Source organism: Diceros bicornis, chromosome 6 (genome assembly GCF_020826845.1).
Source record: "Diceros bicornis minor isolate mBicDic1 chromosome 6, mDicBic1.mat.cur, whole genome shotgun sequence".
Classification (NCBI taxonomy): domain Eukaryota; kingdom Metazoa; phylum Chordata; class Mammalia; order Perissodactyla; family Rhinocerotidae; genus Diceros; species Diceros bicornis.
This window is the reverse complement of record NC_080745.1, coordinates 67,373,225-67,387,276: the sequence shown is the minus strand read 5'-3', so window position 1 is coordinate 67,387,276 and position 14,052 is coordinate 67,373,225. Positions and strand designations below refer to the sequence as shown.

General features: G+C 55.9%; 2 protein-coding genes across 14 annotated transcripts in view; both read right to left on the bottom strand.

The window, feature by feature from the left end:
• Positions 1–403: 403 nt before the first annotated feature.
• NFKB2 (nuclear factor kappa B subunit 2) lies at positions 404–8,215 on the bottom strand. 5 transcript variants are annotated; one of them, XM_058543863.1, is made up of 23 exons: positions 8,110–8,215; positions 6,701–6,793; positions 6,345–6,429; positions 6,187–6,227; positions 5,828–5,926; positions 5,597–5,748; positions 5,235–5,341; positions 4,988–5,146; positions 4,603–4,707; positions 4,389–4,474; positions 4,175–4,313; positions 3,810–3,938; positions 3,470–3,679; positions 3,249–3,390; positions 2,746–2,860; positions 2,440–2,653; positions 2,119–2,288; positions 1,892–1,994; positions 1,609–1,760; positions 1,410–1,479; positions 1,005–1,177; positions 755–866; positions 404–652 (listed from the first exon to the last, which is right to left on the bottom strand). In XM_058543863.1, exons 2-23 carry the CDS (start codon positions 6,719–6,721, stop codon positions 528–530), a joined length of 2,709 nt encoding a protein of 902 aa, XP_058399846.1. In that variant the 5' UTR covers positions 6,722–6,793; positions 8,110–8,215; the 3' UTR covers positions 404–527. The 5 variants fall into 5 exon arrangements, with proteins under 5 accessions (XP_058399846.1, XP_058399845.1, XP_058399848.1 ...); XM_058543862.1 differs by lacking the exon at positions 8,110–8,215 and having other exon boundaries at positions 6,701–6,978; XM_058543865.1 differs by lacking the exon at positions 8,110–8,215 and having other exon boundaries at positions 404–649; positions 6,701–6,978.
• A 4,860-nt stretch (positions 8,216–13,075) lies between these two features.
• GBF1 (golgi brefeldin A resistant guanine nucleotide exchange factor 1) overlaps positions 13,076–14,052 on the bottom strand; it is a 113,689-nt gene continuing 112,712 nt past the window's right edge. For all 9 annotated transcript variants that reach the window (XM_058543849.1, XM_058543850.1, XM_058543848.1 and 6 more), the window contains one exon: positions 13,076–13,905. In XM_058543849.1, coding sequence (XP_058399832.1) covers positions 13,625–13,905 — 281 coding nt within the window. In that variant the 3' untranslated portion in view covers positions 13,076–13,624. The remainder of the gene's footprint in view (positions 13,906–14,052) is intronic.

Here is a 14,052-nt window from a genome sequence, read left to right as displayed (position 1 = left end):
TTTTTTGTGGGGGAGGCCTGACCTTTCTGCTTTCTGCTGAGACCACTCCCACCCCTGACACCAGCAATCCCCCTCCATCCTGGGGCCCAGCTCAGACAGAGGCCAGGAGTTGGGGCTGAGCTGGTTTTCCCTCCTTCCTCCCTGAGGGCTCACCCTCTCTCTTTCCAGAGGTGGAGGAAGGGCGTCCATGCCGAAGCCCCATACACAGACTAGGGGCAGCATGGCCTTGCTCTCCCTCCGTCAGTGGGCCCTGCCCTTGTACAGCCTCCACTCCCATTAAAACTGCTCTGGACTTGCCGGCTGGGCCTCCTTCTCTCACCGTGTCTGGCTGGGGCCAGGATAGGCAGCTGGTTCCGGGGACAAGAGTCACATTGGGGCTGCCATAAGTTGGGAATAAGAATCCTTTCCCATGAGAATCCTTTATTTGCCCCAACTGAGGGGTGGGCATGGGGTGTTAAATAAGAACTGGAATAGGCAGGGATGCTGTACAGAGGGGCCCAGGAAGGGGGCTGGTGGGTGGTGGCAGTTCAGTGCACCTGAGGCTGCGGGTGTCCGTGGCAGAGCCCTCCTGGTGGCTCAGGGGGTGGGCCCAGCTTCTCTGCCTCCTGTTCCACTGACTGGCTCCCGTACGCACTGTCCTCCTTCGCCTCTGCTGGGGGAGTGGACACAGGAACGGGGACAGGGAAGAGTCAAGGCCTTACTTAGGCCTCCCACCCTCCAGGCCCAGATCCACCTTCCAGATAGGACCCTTTACCTGTGCTAGGCAGCTTGTCTCGGGCCTCAGGACCCCTCAGCAGCCTCACTCCCTCGTCTAGGCCCATGTCAGACAGGGCGTCCAGCAGGCCTGCCAAGTCCCCACCAGCCAGCTGAGGAGAAGGAAGAGGCGTGAGACCTGAGTGATGGTTAGGGTGTGGGGTCAGGAGCCCAGAGGCCAAGGAAGCACCTGGGATCTAGACTGGGGAAAGGAAGCTGAAGTGTGGAGCAGGGGATGGGGACCAACTGACCTTGTAGCTGCGCAGGAGGCTGCCACTGGGCGAGGCCGTCTTTCGATACGTGTCCACCAGACTGCGCAGCCCCAGCCGTTCAGCCAGCTCTGCCCAGCTGCCCTGGGCTTCTGGCCCATCTAGCAGATGCTCCAGGTTCTGCAGGACTGTATCCTCAAGGGGCAGCTCTGGCCCTGAGGGCAACACAAACAGACACATTAGTTACCCCCAGAGATGGGCACAGGCACAGATACTTGGATACCACCTTTCTCCCGTGGTAATCTGACAGACAAGGCAGACAGGGCTATTGGGGCAACGGATGGAGAACAAGGATGGAGAAAGAGAGGCCTCCTTCAGAGGTCCTGAGGGAGAAGAGACCTCTGTGAGCAGGGGTCTGGGGTCTGGCAATGGGTGAAGAGATCTCACCTGCAGGGCTGGGCGGAGTCAGGGGGGGCGCCATGGTGTCCTGAGCAGCATTTAGCAGCAAGGTCTTCACCTGGGGAGACAGCCTCAGCCTTGACTATCTCCCATCCCAGTCTTTAAGCCCAGGTACCAGATACTCTGGACCCCATCTGTAAGCTCAGCTGCCCATTCCCTGGTACTTCCAGTCCGGGGTTGGCCTCACCTTGGTGCTGCGAGTGAGGTCAAGAGGTGTGTGGCCCCGGAAGCTGCTTCGGGTGTCCCTCTCAGACCCCTCGGAGTCTGAGTCGCTATCAGAGGTGGGGGGTGAAGGTAGTGGGCACAAGGGCTCCTCGTTCTCTGCGTGGATGTCGGCACCTGGGGGAGGGAGGAAGTCATGGGGAGGCAAAATGGGAGCCCACATTAAAGACTGCAAAGTGTGGGGACTGGGAGGCACCCCTTTTCCTCTCCCAGCCCTATTCATATGCCCCCCAGAGGGTGAGACTGACCAACTTTTAGAAGGAGGCGGGTAAGGGTTGGGGATCCCAGTCCAGCTGCCAGGTGTAGGGGTGTGTTTCCCGCAAAGGTGCGGGCATTCACATTGGCACGGAGCTGTGGGGTGCAAGGGAGTGGTTGATCACAGCACCACTGATTGGCTGCCCCTCCTCTGTATCTTCACCATCCTTGGTCCCTCCACAACCCCTGGCCCCGCCCCTTCCACAATCTTCATTCCCACCTTGGTGACCAGATGGGTGACCAACCCCAGCTCCTCCATCTCTGTGGCCAGATGCAGGGCTGTTCGGCCCCCCTGCCGCTCTGCAGCCTCCACTTCAGCCCCATTGTCCACCAGCAGATCTAGGCACTCAGGGCTCCGTGCACGGACCGCCAGGTGTACTGGGTACAGCCCTAGGGACACAAGATACTCAGCCTACAGCTGTGACCCCAACGTGGCCCCTGACCAGCTGACCTCGACACCTCATGTCCACTCTAGGCACTGACCAGTTACCCCCCTGGTCCCCACCCTTGCCCCCTGGTCCAGATGAATTGATGAACTCACCCTCGAAGTCCGGCACGTGCAACAGTTGGGGCATGGCGGGAACCCCACTCTGCAGCAGGGCACGCAGCAGGTCAGGGGCACCAGCACCCACCCGCAGCGCCAGGTGCACCGCTGAGTCTCCGTGCCGATCCAACAGTGCTGGGTCTGCGCCTACCTGCAGCAGGAAGCTCACCACCCTCGTCTGCCCGGTGATCACTGCCAGGTGCAGGGGTGTCTGTGGACGCAGGCAAAGTGAGCCAGGCCTGCCCCTGGTGGAGACCCACCTGCCTTCCACCCTCTACCCCCTCACCAACAGGTGCCCCTCACCTGGTGCAGGTGGTTGGTGAGATTGACAATGCCCAGGTGCTGGGCATGGTAGATAACGTGGGCTATCTGCTCGATGACACTGGTCTGCCCGTGGATGATGGCCAGGTGTAGCGGCCTGGGGGTTGGGGAGTGAGACTCTAGCCTAGCAAGCCCAGCCACTCAGAGCATCCTCTACCCTCAAAACCCCACTGCCTCCATAATCTTCCTCGCGGGGGCCTGTCGAGCCCAGACGTCTCCAAGGGCATCGCAGCACGTAAACTTAATCCTTCCGAGCACCTTTTGCGGTAGATAAATACTATTATTGTGCCCCTTTAAAGTCGACAAAACTGAAGTGTGGAAAGATTAAGTACGTGAACAGAACTAGTATATAGCGAAGCCGGACTTAAAACTGGGTCTGTCCAACTTCAGAGCCCTGGCTCTTTGCAGGTCCCTTTCCTGCCCCGCACCCCACGATCTTCCATCCACCCTGGGAGCCCCCGTTGTCCACCCTCCCGCCCACCTACGTGTCTCCGTTCTCATCCTGCGCCGTCAGCAGGTGGCGCTGTCCCGCCAGCAGCGCGCGCGCGTCCGCCGTGACGCCGTAGTCGAGCAAGGCTCGGGCGCTGCGCTGCGCCAGGCCGAACAGACGCGCGTTGTACTCCCGGGCTGGGGGCGACAGGCGGCGTGGGCGAGGGCTAGGTTCCCACCCCCAGCGTCCCGTCCGCCCTGATTCTGGAGGCCATACCTCGCTGCAGCAGCTCCGGGGCCTGCGGTTCCTGCTGGGGCATCACGGGGGACGCGCTCGGCTCTGCTGCTTCCTCCCCAGCATCCACGTTAGGCGCCCCGGCGGCCATCTGCGCCCCGCCCCCGCCTCCCGGGTAGCAGCCCATTGGGGCCGCACCGGACTGATAGGGGTTGTAGGCCAAGGAGGAGGGGAAAAAGCCGAGGCTGCCACCTGTAGAGACAGGCAGGGCTGTGGGGAGGGGGCACCAGCCAGGACTCGCCCAAGATTTCTTCCCCCACAACCTCTCTCTCCTTTACCCCTCCCTCCTCCATCCCGCTTCCCGCCACCAGCACCCCCTCACCTCCTCCTCCGGCTCCTCCGTAACCCCCAGCTGAGCCCCCGGAGCCTCCACCCATGTGGGAGCCACCCCCGAAGTGCTGGGAGAAGGTGGGCAAGGCTTTCCTCCGCTTCCGCTGCACCTCCTCCTTGTCTGGGGGCAGAGGGAAATGAGATGTTAAAATCCCAACTCATGGGCCTCTAGAGACCTGTCCCAAGTTTGGTAATGGCTCTTCCCCCAAAAGCCCCCAGGCCGGCTCCTAAGACGACCTCTTCCTGGGACCTTCCCCACTCCTGACTTGACTCATGGGTCCCCTGATCTAGTTCTTGGGACCCTCCAGCCCAGCTCCCACCCTCCAGCCCCCCCTGGGATCTTCAGCCCAGCTCCACCTTCTACCAGAGGGTAATAGGTGAACTGTTTGGAGTCAGAGACATCCCCCCCACGCTTGCGTTTCAGTTGCAGGAACACGGTTACAGGACGCTCAATCTTCATCTTGTGATACGGAGGTGTCCTGAACACGATGGCATACTGCGGGAAGGAGAACAAAAGGTGTCATTGAGGCCTCGACCTAGCCTTAGGCCCCCAGCCCTGGCCCTAGGGTACCTGTTTATGAACATCTGTGGGAGAGAAGTCCCCAAAGGCCTGCCATCCATTCTCATCATCCTCGTAGAATCGAACTTCAATGTCATCTACAGGGAAAATTGAAGCTTTGCCACAACTCCTCTTGGAATCTCCAGGGCCATTTGTCCTGGGGCTGCCCTGGCCCCCAATCTTGACACCCAGCATCCATAGCTCCCAGCCTGGGCTCCAGCCTCACCTTTCTGCACCTTGTCACAAAGCAGATAAACTTCATCTCCACCCCGCACAGAGCCAGCTGTCTTGTCCATTCGAGAAATCTTCAGGTTCGAGGCCCCAGGAGACTCTGTGGGGGTGGGATATCAATTACTTGAGATGATATAATAGCCATAGCCCCATTTATGGAGCCAGGTGCTTTGTATTATTGTCTGAGCAACCCCAAGAGGTATAGGAACTGCTAGGATCTTCATTTACTCAAGCCAGAAGCCACACTCAGGGGAAATGACTTGCTCAAGATCACTCAGCTCATACGTGGCAGGGCCAAGTTCAAACCCAGACCAATCTGACTCCACAGCTTGAGGTTGCCCCCATTTCCCTGTGGCACGCCAGGTGGTCAGGATACTCACTGCTGTCGTGGATGGGCTGGGAGATAACTGGCTTCAGGGGCAGGGAAAAGGAGCCGTCGCTGGCTCGAAGGAAGGCGGAGAAGCGCAGTCGCACAATGCTCAGATCCATCACCTTCTTCAGCTCCTTGGCCTCCTGCTCCAGCTCCCGCCGCTCAGTCTCTGGGCAATGGGCACAGACGTGACCCCTGGACTCCTCCTCTACTCCTTCCATGACCACCTCTCATGACTCCCTCCCTCTCCTCCATACCCGTAAGGCCCTGGGGCCTGGAGCGGAGTCGCTGCCTCTGAAGTTTTTGTATCATAATCTCCATCATGTTCTTCTTCGTCACATGCAGGACGCCCAGGTTGTTAAATCTGGTGGGGGCAGGGGAGTCAGAGGCTTTACAGGCAGTTCTTTCCTCCTAAGGCACCCTCCCCACCACCAGGGCTCAGCTCAGCCCCACTTCCTCTAGGAAGTTTTTCTGGTTTTCAGTTGGGGCCTTGGGTTTTGGGGCCAGCCTAAGTCTCTCCCCTTGGTCAGATGCTAAGCTCATAGAGGTGGGCTGGGGCCTCGGACTGGCAGGCAATGAGGGGGCAAGCCAGTGGGGGCCAGGGGCAGAGGGCACCTACTGGGCAGTCATGTCCTTGGGCCCCACAGACACGGCACAGACCCCCAGCTCCGAGCACTGCTTGCCCACCAGGCTGTGGGCGTGAGCACGAGGCGGGTCACTGTGTGTTACCAGGTCCACCTCGATCTTGGCTGGTCCCTCGTAGTTACAGATCTGAGAGGGGTGAGGGCTGTCAGTAACGCCCCTGGACACACTATCCACTAGCCCACCCTCCAGCACCATCCTGGCTCACCTTGACAGTGGGATAAGTCTTCCGGCCCTTCTCGCTGGAGGCACCTGGCAGTCCCCCGTGGGAGGGGCCTTCACAGCCATATCGAAATCGGAAGCCTCGCTGAAGGTCCCAGGGCAGAGTGACATTGTGACCAGGAGAGACTCCCCCCAAGCCAGCCATACCCCCAGCCAGCAGTGACCATAATGACTGGTAGTGTTGGTCTTGAACCACAACCACACCACTGTGATCAGCAGCAGCCAATCATCCCAACCCAAAGTGGCCTCTGTGGTCAGTGACCCTCCCCATGGCCACCCAGCTACAACTACCCCACTTGCTCCCAAAGCTGAAGCCATCCTACACCATCCCTTCCACTCACTCACCTGCTTAGGCTGTTCCACGATCACCAGGTAGGGACCATCAGCTGGGGACAGAGGGGCCTTGCTAAGCCAGGATCTCTGAGCCCATCCCCAAGGCAGAGGGCACATGCTCCTCCCTCCCCCTCCCTCTAAGACAAGGGGATGTTAGGGGACTTACTAACCTGTCTCTGGGGCCGGCTCCTTGGGCTCTACAATGGATGGGTTGAATTTGAAATCATCATATTCAATGATACCATCCAGACCCTGCTTTGGAGAGAGACAGGTGGCAGCTGATTCTGAGCCACCTCCAGAGCCCTCCACTTCCCAGCTCTCGAAGCCCTTACTAATCACTCCCTCTCCTTCCCAGGCCCATAAGAAAGCTCCTATTGGAAACTTTGCAGACAGACTGATAAGCAGGCTGAGGTAATCCGAGGGCATTACAGGCGTAGGGGAGCAGAGGGGACTCGGACAGACAGGCAGACAAGCAGACAAACACAGGGGGGCAGCCGCCGGCTTCAGGTCAGGTGGCGTGACTCACTGGGTCGTAGCAACTCTCCATGTCTCTGGGCTAGGCCCGGCTCTATCTGGTGGCTCCGGCCGGGTTCTGTTTCCCAGAGTTTCAGGCGCCCGCCTTAGGTGGGGGGGAGTGGCGGGGAGAGAGAGAGATCAGGACGAGAGTGGGGGGAGAAAGGGGGGCCCAGATTTGGGGGAGGGTCCGATCTCCTCCAGCCACCCGTCCGGGTGTGGCGGGCGAGATCCGGTGGAGGGCGAGATCCGGAGCTGGGCTGGGCTGGGCCGGGGAAGGGGCAGGAAAGTTAGAACAGCTTAGGAAAGTCCCGAAAATACCAGCGGGGAGGCGGGGCCGGAGGGGGCGGGCCTGGAAATGACGCCACTGGCCACGCCCCCGCGGCGGGAGGGGCGCGCGGTCTTCTCTGGCCTGCGGGCGCCCGTAGCCTCTCAGTGGGCAGAGGGGCAACCAGACCCCAGGGAAGCCCCCGTGTGGGTTGGGCCCCCTCCTCCCTCCAGGCAGGCGCCGGGGACCAGAGGGTCTTTCATGGCCGGGGGAGGCTTCCAGTCCGCGTCCACGTCTGCCTCCATCCCCTCCCCCGTCCTGGAGCAACCTTGGGATTTTCTACCCCGAGGGAGGCCACGGCTGATTCACCCTGGGGGCTTTTGGGGGGACATTCCTGCTGTAGGAAGGCCTCCTCCCCGAAGGCCTGTAGGCGGGGGCTCTTCCCAGTGGGGGGCCCCGGGGTTCTGCCCCGAGAACCGGACTCTGGGGCCGCGGGGCGGGGGGAGGAAAGGTGTCTCTTCCTTGGGATGGGCTCCTCTATTACCTCTCCCCGAAACATCTTAACAGCTGTTGCTTCTCCCACTGCACCTGCTCTGCGTGCCCACGACCCCCGCCCCAGTCCGAGCCGTGTGTAATACATGTGTGTCTCTCCATCACAGGTATACAAGTGTGTTTCGGCCCATGTGCTTGCGTGCGTGTTGTGTGTGCATGGCGTCAACACGCGTGTGCCAGTGAGCATGTCTGTGTACAGGTGAGCGTCCTTAAACTTCTCAGTGTGGACACATGCCTGAGCATGTCTTGATATGTAAGGGCACAGGTGAACCTGTCTTTGAGTTTGTGCGTGAATAGTATGGGTCCAGACATCTGTGGGAGCATGTTTGCGTGTGCATGTGTGTGCGAGTCGAGTGCATGGGCAATGCTATACACACGCTGGCATACGTGTAGGTGTACGTACGGGTCGGCATGTCTTTGTACAAGGATGTCGATGTGTATCTGTGTGTCTTGTTCGTGTGTGTGATCTGTGCGTGTGTGTTCGCGCGCGCGCGCGCGTGCATAAGCCGCTCTCCAGCCCCGGGCTCAGAGTCAGGTAAGGGCCCTCTTCCCGCCCTTCCCCGTGTCCCGGGCACCCGGGAGGTCTGGACCTGGCCACTCACCGCGGCGGCGGCTCCGGTTCCGGCTTCTCTCCCGGCCCGACCCACCTCGGACGGGTCGCGACACCTCTCCAGCCACCAGGGCTCCAGCCGGGAAAGCCCCTTTTCCGCCCCCGGGAGGGGGGAATTCCCGTGACGTGTGCGTGCGTCACGCCCCATGCCCTTTTTCATTGGCTGAAAGTTTAACTCCCGGACTCGCGCAGCCAATCGGGAGCGACTCAGGTGCGCCTCTTAGAGGGGAAAAGATTCGCGCAGCGCGGGGAGCCGGGAGTGGGGATGCCTGTCACCCAGCCGTGAGCTCTGGCTGGGGGATCAGCCTGAGGCGGGATCCGCTGACTGACTGTCATTCCCGGGCCGAGGGCCCCGGCTCCGGTCTTCTCACCCACCCAGGCCTGCCCCAGACGGCTGGCAGCCCAGTCTGCTACTTGGCTTATGCTGTGCCTAACGCTTGGCCACCTCTGAAGCTGGGGAACCCCAGGGGGAAGCTGGCGGGCCCCAGCCCTGCGGTCCCCCGCTCGGAGCGGGACCCTGCTGCCAGGAAGAGTTAGGGGAAGAGGAAGGAAGTTGATTTTTCAGTCGGTCGCAGGGCGCCATCTGGCGGCCTTTCTGGAGCCTCACGGAATCTCCGTAATCCTCCCCTGGAAGGGACAATCCCGACCTAAAACCTCTTATATAAATGGCAGGTTCATAGCGAGCCAGACTTTCAGACCCGCTTGAGCTCAGGAGCTCATATCAGAATTGAAAACGCGTGCAAAATCTCAATAGGTCAAAATTCTTCCGATGTAGGAAATTGCGTTTTATATATTTCTCAACGTCCTCTTGAACACTAGTGGCAGCAAGGTCAGTATAGGATTTCACAAAGTACTGACTCCTAGGCTGGACATCTCTGGTTGGTAGAGTTTCTCTTTAGGCGATTCCGTGAGTAATCTCCATTCCTGGAGTCATCCTCCCTTAGGCTCACGGTGGAACACAGGCTGTTGCTTCAGATCTTTCCCGCAATTTATCCCTGCCCTTCTTCCTAATGGTATTACAGGCCCGCACTAGCTCTGCATAAAGGGAGATCATTATGGCCCTTAATTTGGACTCTCTATTTCCTGTTACTTCCCCCTCCTCTTCATCTTGCTGGAAAATGAAATGTGCTAGGTACTGTGTTAAGGTACTTTAGTATAAGTTCTTATTCTTCCTCCCAACAACCCTAGAAGGTAAATGTTACCTTTACTTTACTGATGAATAAATTAATTAATGCTCAGAGAGGTGAAGTAACACAACCAAATACACAGCTAGAAAAGGAAAAAGTGAGAATTCAAACCAGTCTGTTAACTCTAGGACGAAGCTCTTTTCCCCAAATCTATATAAAACAAAGCAGGCCTTTCCACCCCACTGTGGGCCTCTCAAGTAAATATAAGATACTATCAAACAATTTGCTGAAATCCAGGGATATTGTCCACTATAGGCCCCTGGTAAATCAGATCCTTAACTCTTAACCTGGAATGAGGTTAGTTTGGTATACTCCAACTTTGTGAACCTGTGCTGATTGCCACTGATCACGACTGTCCTTTCAAAGTGCTCATAAACCACCAGTTGAAATTGGCATGACTTCTTCCAGTCTCCACAATGTCTCTAAAAGTACCCAAAGAGGTTGAGCTATTTTAGTTATAAGATTCTGAGATGTAATTTACCTGAAGATTTTTAAAAAGCAAAACCTTTATTATAGAAAATTTCAAACATATAAAGAGTGGAGAAATAGTATAATGAACCCCTATTTACCCATCAGTCAGCTCCACCAATTCCCAGCGCTGGCCTGGATTTTTTAATTTTTTTATTTTTGTGAGGAAGATCAGCCCTGAGCTAACATCCATGCCAATCCTCCTCTTTTTGCTGAGGAAGACCAGCCCTGAGCTAAAATCTATTGCCAATCCTCCTCCTTTTTCTTCTCCCTTTTTCTCCCCAAAGCCCCAGTAGATAGTTGTATGTCATAGCTGCACATCCTCCTAGTTGCTGTATGTGGGACACGGCCTCAGCATGGCCTGAGAAGCCGTGTGTTGCTGCGCGCCCGGGATCCGAACCCGGGCCGCCAGCAGCGGAGCGCATGCACTTAACCGCTAAGCCATAGGGCCGGCCCTTCTTAAGTTTGTTATATTTGAGAGCCTACACAGCATGCAAGAGATGATGAGGGGTAGTTGGGCATAAAGTCAGTGTAATGGATGGTATTTATTTTTTATTTTTATTTTTTTGTGAGATCAGCCCTGAGCTAACATCCATGCCAATCCTCCTCTTTTTGCTGAGGAAGACCGGCTCTGAGCTAACATCTATTGCCAACCCTCCTCCCTTTTTTTCCCCAAAGCCCCAGTAGATAGCTGTACGTCATAGTTGCACATCTTCTAGTTTCTGTATGTGGGACGCGATGGCATTTAAAGTCTTGACAGTGGACAACATCACCCAGCAATTGAGTGTATAGAAAGGATTTGAGGAGAAAGGCTAAGCTCTGTGGCATTCTAATGTTCAGAGGCTGTAGAGATGAGGAGGAGCCAACAAAGGAAATTGAAAAGGCATGGCCAGTGAAGGAGGGGAGAACTAAGAAAAACTAGTGTCTCAGAAGCCGAATGAAGGCTATTTCAAAGAGGGGGTGATGAAATGTTTACTTGAACTAAAGTTCCTTCTCCTCAGCTGAAGCCCAGGGGCCTCTGAGTGGTTCCTGTTTTCTCACAGCCACTATCTCCCAAGCAGTGAGCCCTCAACAAAGGTAAGTACCTAAGGGCTCAAGTAGCCACATTTTTGTTGTTCCTAGCATTTTTTTTTTGGTGGGGGGTGGGGAAGGTGTGTGTCCATTGTAGCTAATTCTGTAGTTCATCCTTCCTGATATCATTCTTATGTGCTTGGAAAATTCATTAATTCTTGGTTGTGTGCTTCTCTTTCCAGTTTTCTAGTGAACTCTTAGCTCACTAGGTAACAGCCTATTTCTTCAGATGCTCAACCTTTTATTCTTCATGAGAAGCTACAGAAAACGTGTGTAGCTCTGGAGGGTTTCCACACTACCACCACCACTACTTTTGAATTGAGGAAGTGTCATAGGAAAGACCATGAGGTTTAGAGTGAGACAGACCTGGGTTTGAGTCCCAACTCTCTAACTTCCCAGGGACTGGGCCTCTCTGAACCTGTTGCCTCCCTTGTAAGAGGAGTAAATACAAGGTTGTGTGAGCAGTGCACTTAATATTTAGACATATAGGTGCTCCCACAATATCACTTCTCCATGTTAGGGTCTTAGGTCTCTAGCTTTCCTCTGGCCTTTTTGAAATCTGCTATCCTAGAGTTCTTACAGGAGATACCATTAAGACCAGCATATCCCTCCAGATTACACTATTACTTTCCCACAAAGTTTTTTGTCACTTCCACATCACCAAGCCATTCTTCCTTGTTGGTCAGAATTAAGGCCTTTATATTAGTTTCTCTTGTAGCTTCCTTTCCCTTCTCAGAGACATTGTCAACAACACAAGTCATGTATGTGTCAGATGATCTTTCTGTAACAGAATGAGACTTCTGACAAATGTTTTTCTTTGCTAAGAAGCCAGGAGAGGGTCAATTTGCAATAACTCCAGCTTCTTTCCCAATATTTGCAGACTGTGGGACAAAGGCTTGTCATATTCCTTTGTTCATAGGATGGCCTTCAGAGTTCTCTGCAGCAGCCAACATTATTTCCCCCACAGGAAAATATGTGGAAGCTTCTAAAGGCAGAGCCTGTGGGGTTCAGATGGGAAAACAGAGACATCATAGCTGAAGCCAAGGGCCCTAGTGTCTACCTGACTATAGACCCAGGCTTTTCTGTACCCATTCAGAAAAGTGCAGACCCAGAGTGCAGTCATACTCCTAATTTTCTGAGGGGTAGGGTCAGGTGAGGCTTCTGGTGAGTGTGGAAATCAGTCATGGTCTGGACTACTTGGGGGAGAAGGAAGAGAAGAGAGAGAAATTACTGTAGGAGCTCCAGGTCTCATGTCAGTATTTTTCCACATCAGGCTGTCCCCATTTCCAAGGCGCTCTTTTCCACACCCAAGGGAGGCACTTACAGAGGTCCAAACTCCCAGCAACATCCATGAGCTTGTGCTAAGCAAAGGGAAGCCTGAGGTGCTGAATGATCACATAGCCAGCTGGGCCCAAATGAAGAGGGTGAGTGCCCTTAACTCTCCATGGGGGAGGCCAGCTGGTAGTACAACAGGGTACCACTCCCTGCCTTCCCCTTTCCCCAGAGCGGGAAGGGACCATTGTGGAGAAGGAAGCCAAGATGGTGTAGATGCTTTACTTGGCAAAGCTTAATATATAGCATTCTGCATCCCACCCACAGTACCTCGGCTCTGCAGGAGCCACACTGCCTGCCCCATGCACACTCCCACTTGTCTTACCCTGACACAAAGGGAAAGAAGGGGAGGCGTCCTCCAATCATGCTTCAGTGACTGGGATGGATGGAGGCTGTGGGGCAGGAAGAAATCGTCCCTCCTCAGTTTTGGGCCAAAATGAATGCCCTGTGCCCAGAAACACATGATCACAGCTGTGGACAAGATGGTCCCCCACTCCTAAGCCCCATGGGCTCCTTTGTGCTCCTGGACCACGAGGCACATTTGAAGAAAGACTTCTGAATAACTACAGCTCAGCTCTGGTTCACCTTCCTTTTGACCCCAGCCTAGGCTGTCTCAGGTGTCTCCCTTGGAGCAGTTAGGGAAGCGGACAACTGCCCAAGCCCCTGACACATCTTGAGTGACAAGGGCGCACAGCTGTAGTGGTGGTGGTGGGGTGGCAGCAGTGGTGAAGGAATCCTGACCCCAGTCCTGGTATCTGGCTGGCTGGTAGCCGGGGGCCACATGGCCAGAATGTTGGTAGGCTCGGCCTCACTTCTGTTGATGCAAGGCTCAAGTCCTGAGTATCCCTATAACATGGCGCCCTCAAGCTCCAGAAGGAAAACAGAAGGAAAGGCAGTGACGTTGGTACTAAGACATTTATTACATCATAAAAAGTCCATTGTTGTCCTGTTTTTCCATATGTACATGCTCCTGTGGGCAGTCCCCCCATCCAGGCCCACCTGCCCACCCTCTATGGTGCCAATCAACTTTCCAAACTGACCAACTAATTAATAAAAGGAAGAACTGGAGGAGGTGGCCCAGGGCTGATATGAGTGGGAATGGGAGAGGGAAACAAAGTGCAGAGTGGTTGGCTTGGCTCTCAATGCCTGACCACAGGCAGGAGGGGGTGAGGGTGGGCACTGCAGGGCTGGCACAGTGATGCCTCCCCAGAGCTGCCAGACTGCAGATGATACCTGAGTGCACTCTCAGGTTGGATCCCCAGGAATGGAAAGCAGAGGAGGATGAAGGTCCTGCAGTCTGATTGTGGGTCCCAGGAGGGGCTATAAAAGTTCTCTGTTTCAGGTCCCCATCCAAGTAGCAGTGACAGCAGCTTGGGCTGGGCCTGAAGAGTTTGTGGCCCCTGGGACAGCTGCTAGGAAGTACTGGTCCTGATCTCTGAGGGGCTTGCCTTAGTTGACCTCGGAGGTGGGCATGGGGTCTGTGGGGCGGGGTGTGGCCAGGAGGGGCACTGGTGAGGTGGCCTCGATGAGAGCAGGGTTGAGGATGATGGGCAGAGTCATGGGTGGCACGCCCACCTGCAGTGGGGAGGCCAAGGGCTGCAGGATCAGTGGGGGCTGAGCCAGGGGTGGAGGCCCATCTGGGGTAGGGCTCAGCCTTCTGGGGCTAGACGCCACAGATGATCCAGGGGAGCTGCTGTTCGCAGGTCGGGGGCCCTCGGGCTTCTCAAAGTCTATAGGGAGAGCAAGGTGGCTGCATAAGACTCCTTGCCTCCCATTCCCCAGCCGTTCCTCCTCCCCATTCCTGTGAGCAAAATGACCCCTCTCAGGCTAAATAGTTGGGAGTCTCCCCTCAAAACCCATTCCAATGTCCAGCTACC

Bases quoted from the DNA above. Each gene is read 5' to 3' on its own strand.
- NFKB2 (XM_058543863.1), bottom strand. From the start codon at position 6,721: ATGGAGAGTTGCTACGACCCA. The intron at 4,708-4,987 runs GTGAGTATCCTG...CCACCCCCACAG, and splicing joins CCAGCCCATCCACGACAGCA to AGTCTCCTGGGGCCTCGAAC. The intron at 4,475-4,602 runs GTGAGGCTGGAG...TTTTCCCTGTAG, and splicing joins TTGTGACAAGGTGCAGAAAG to ATGACATTGAAGTTCGATTC.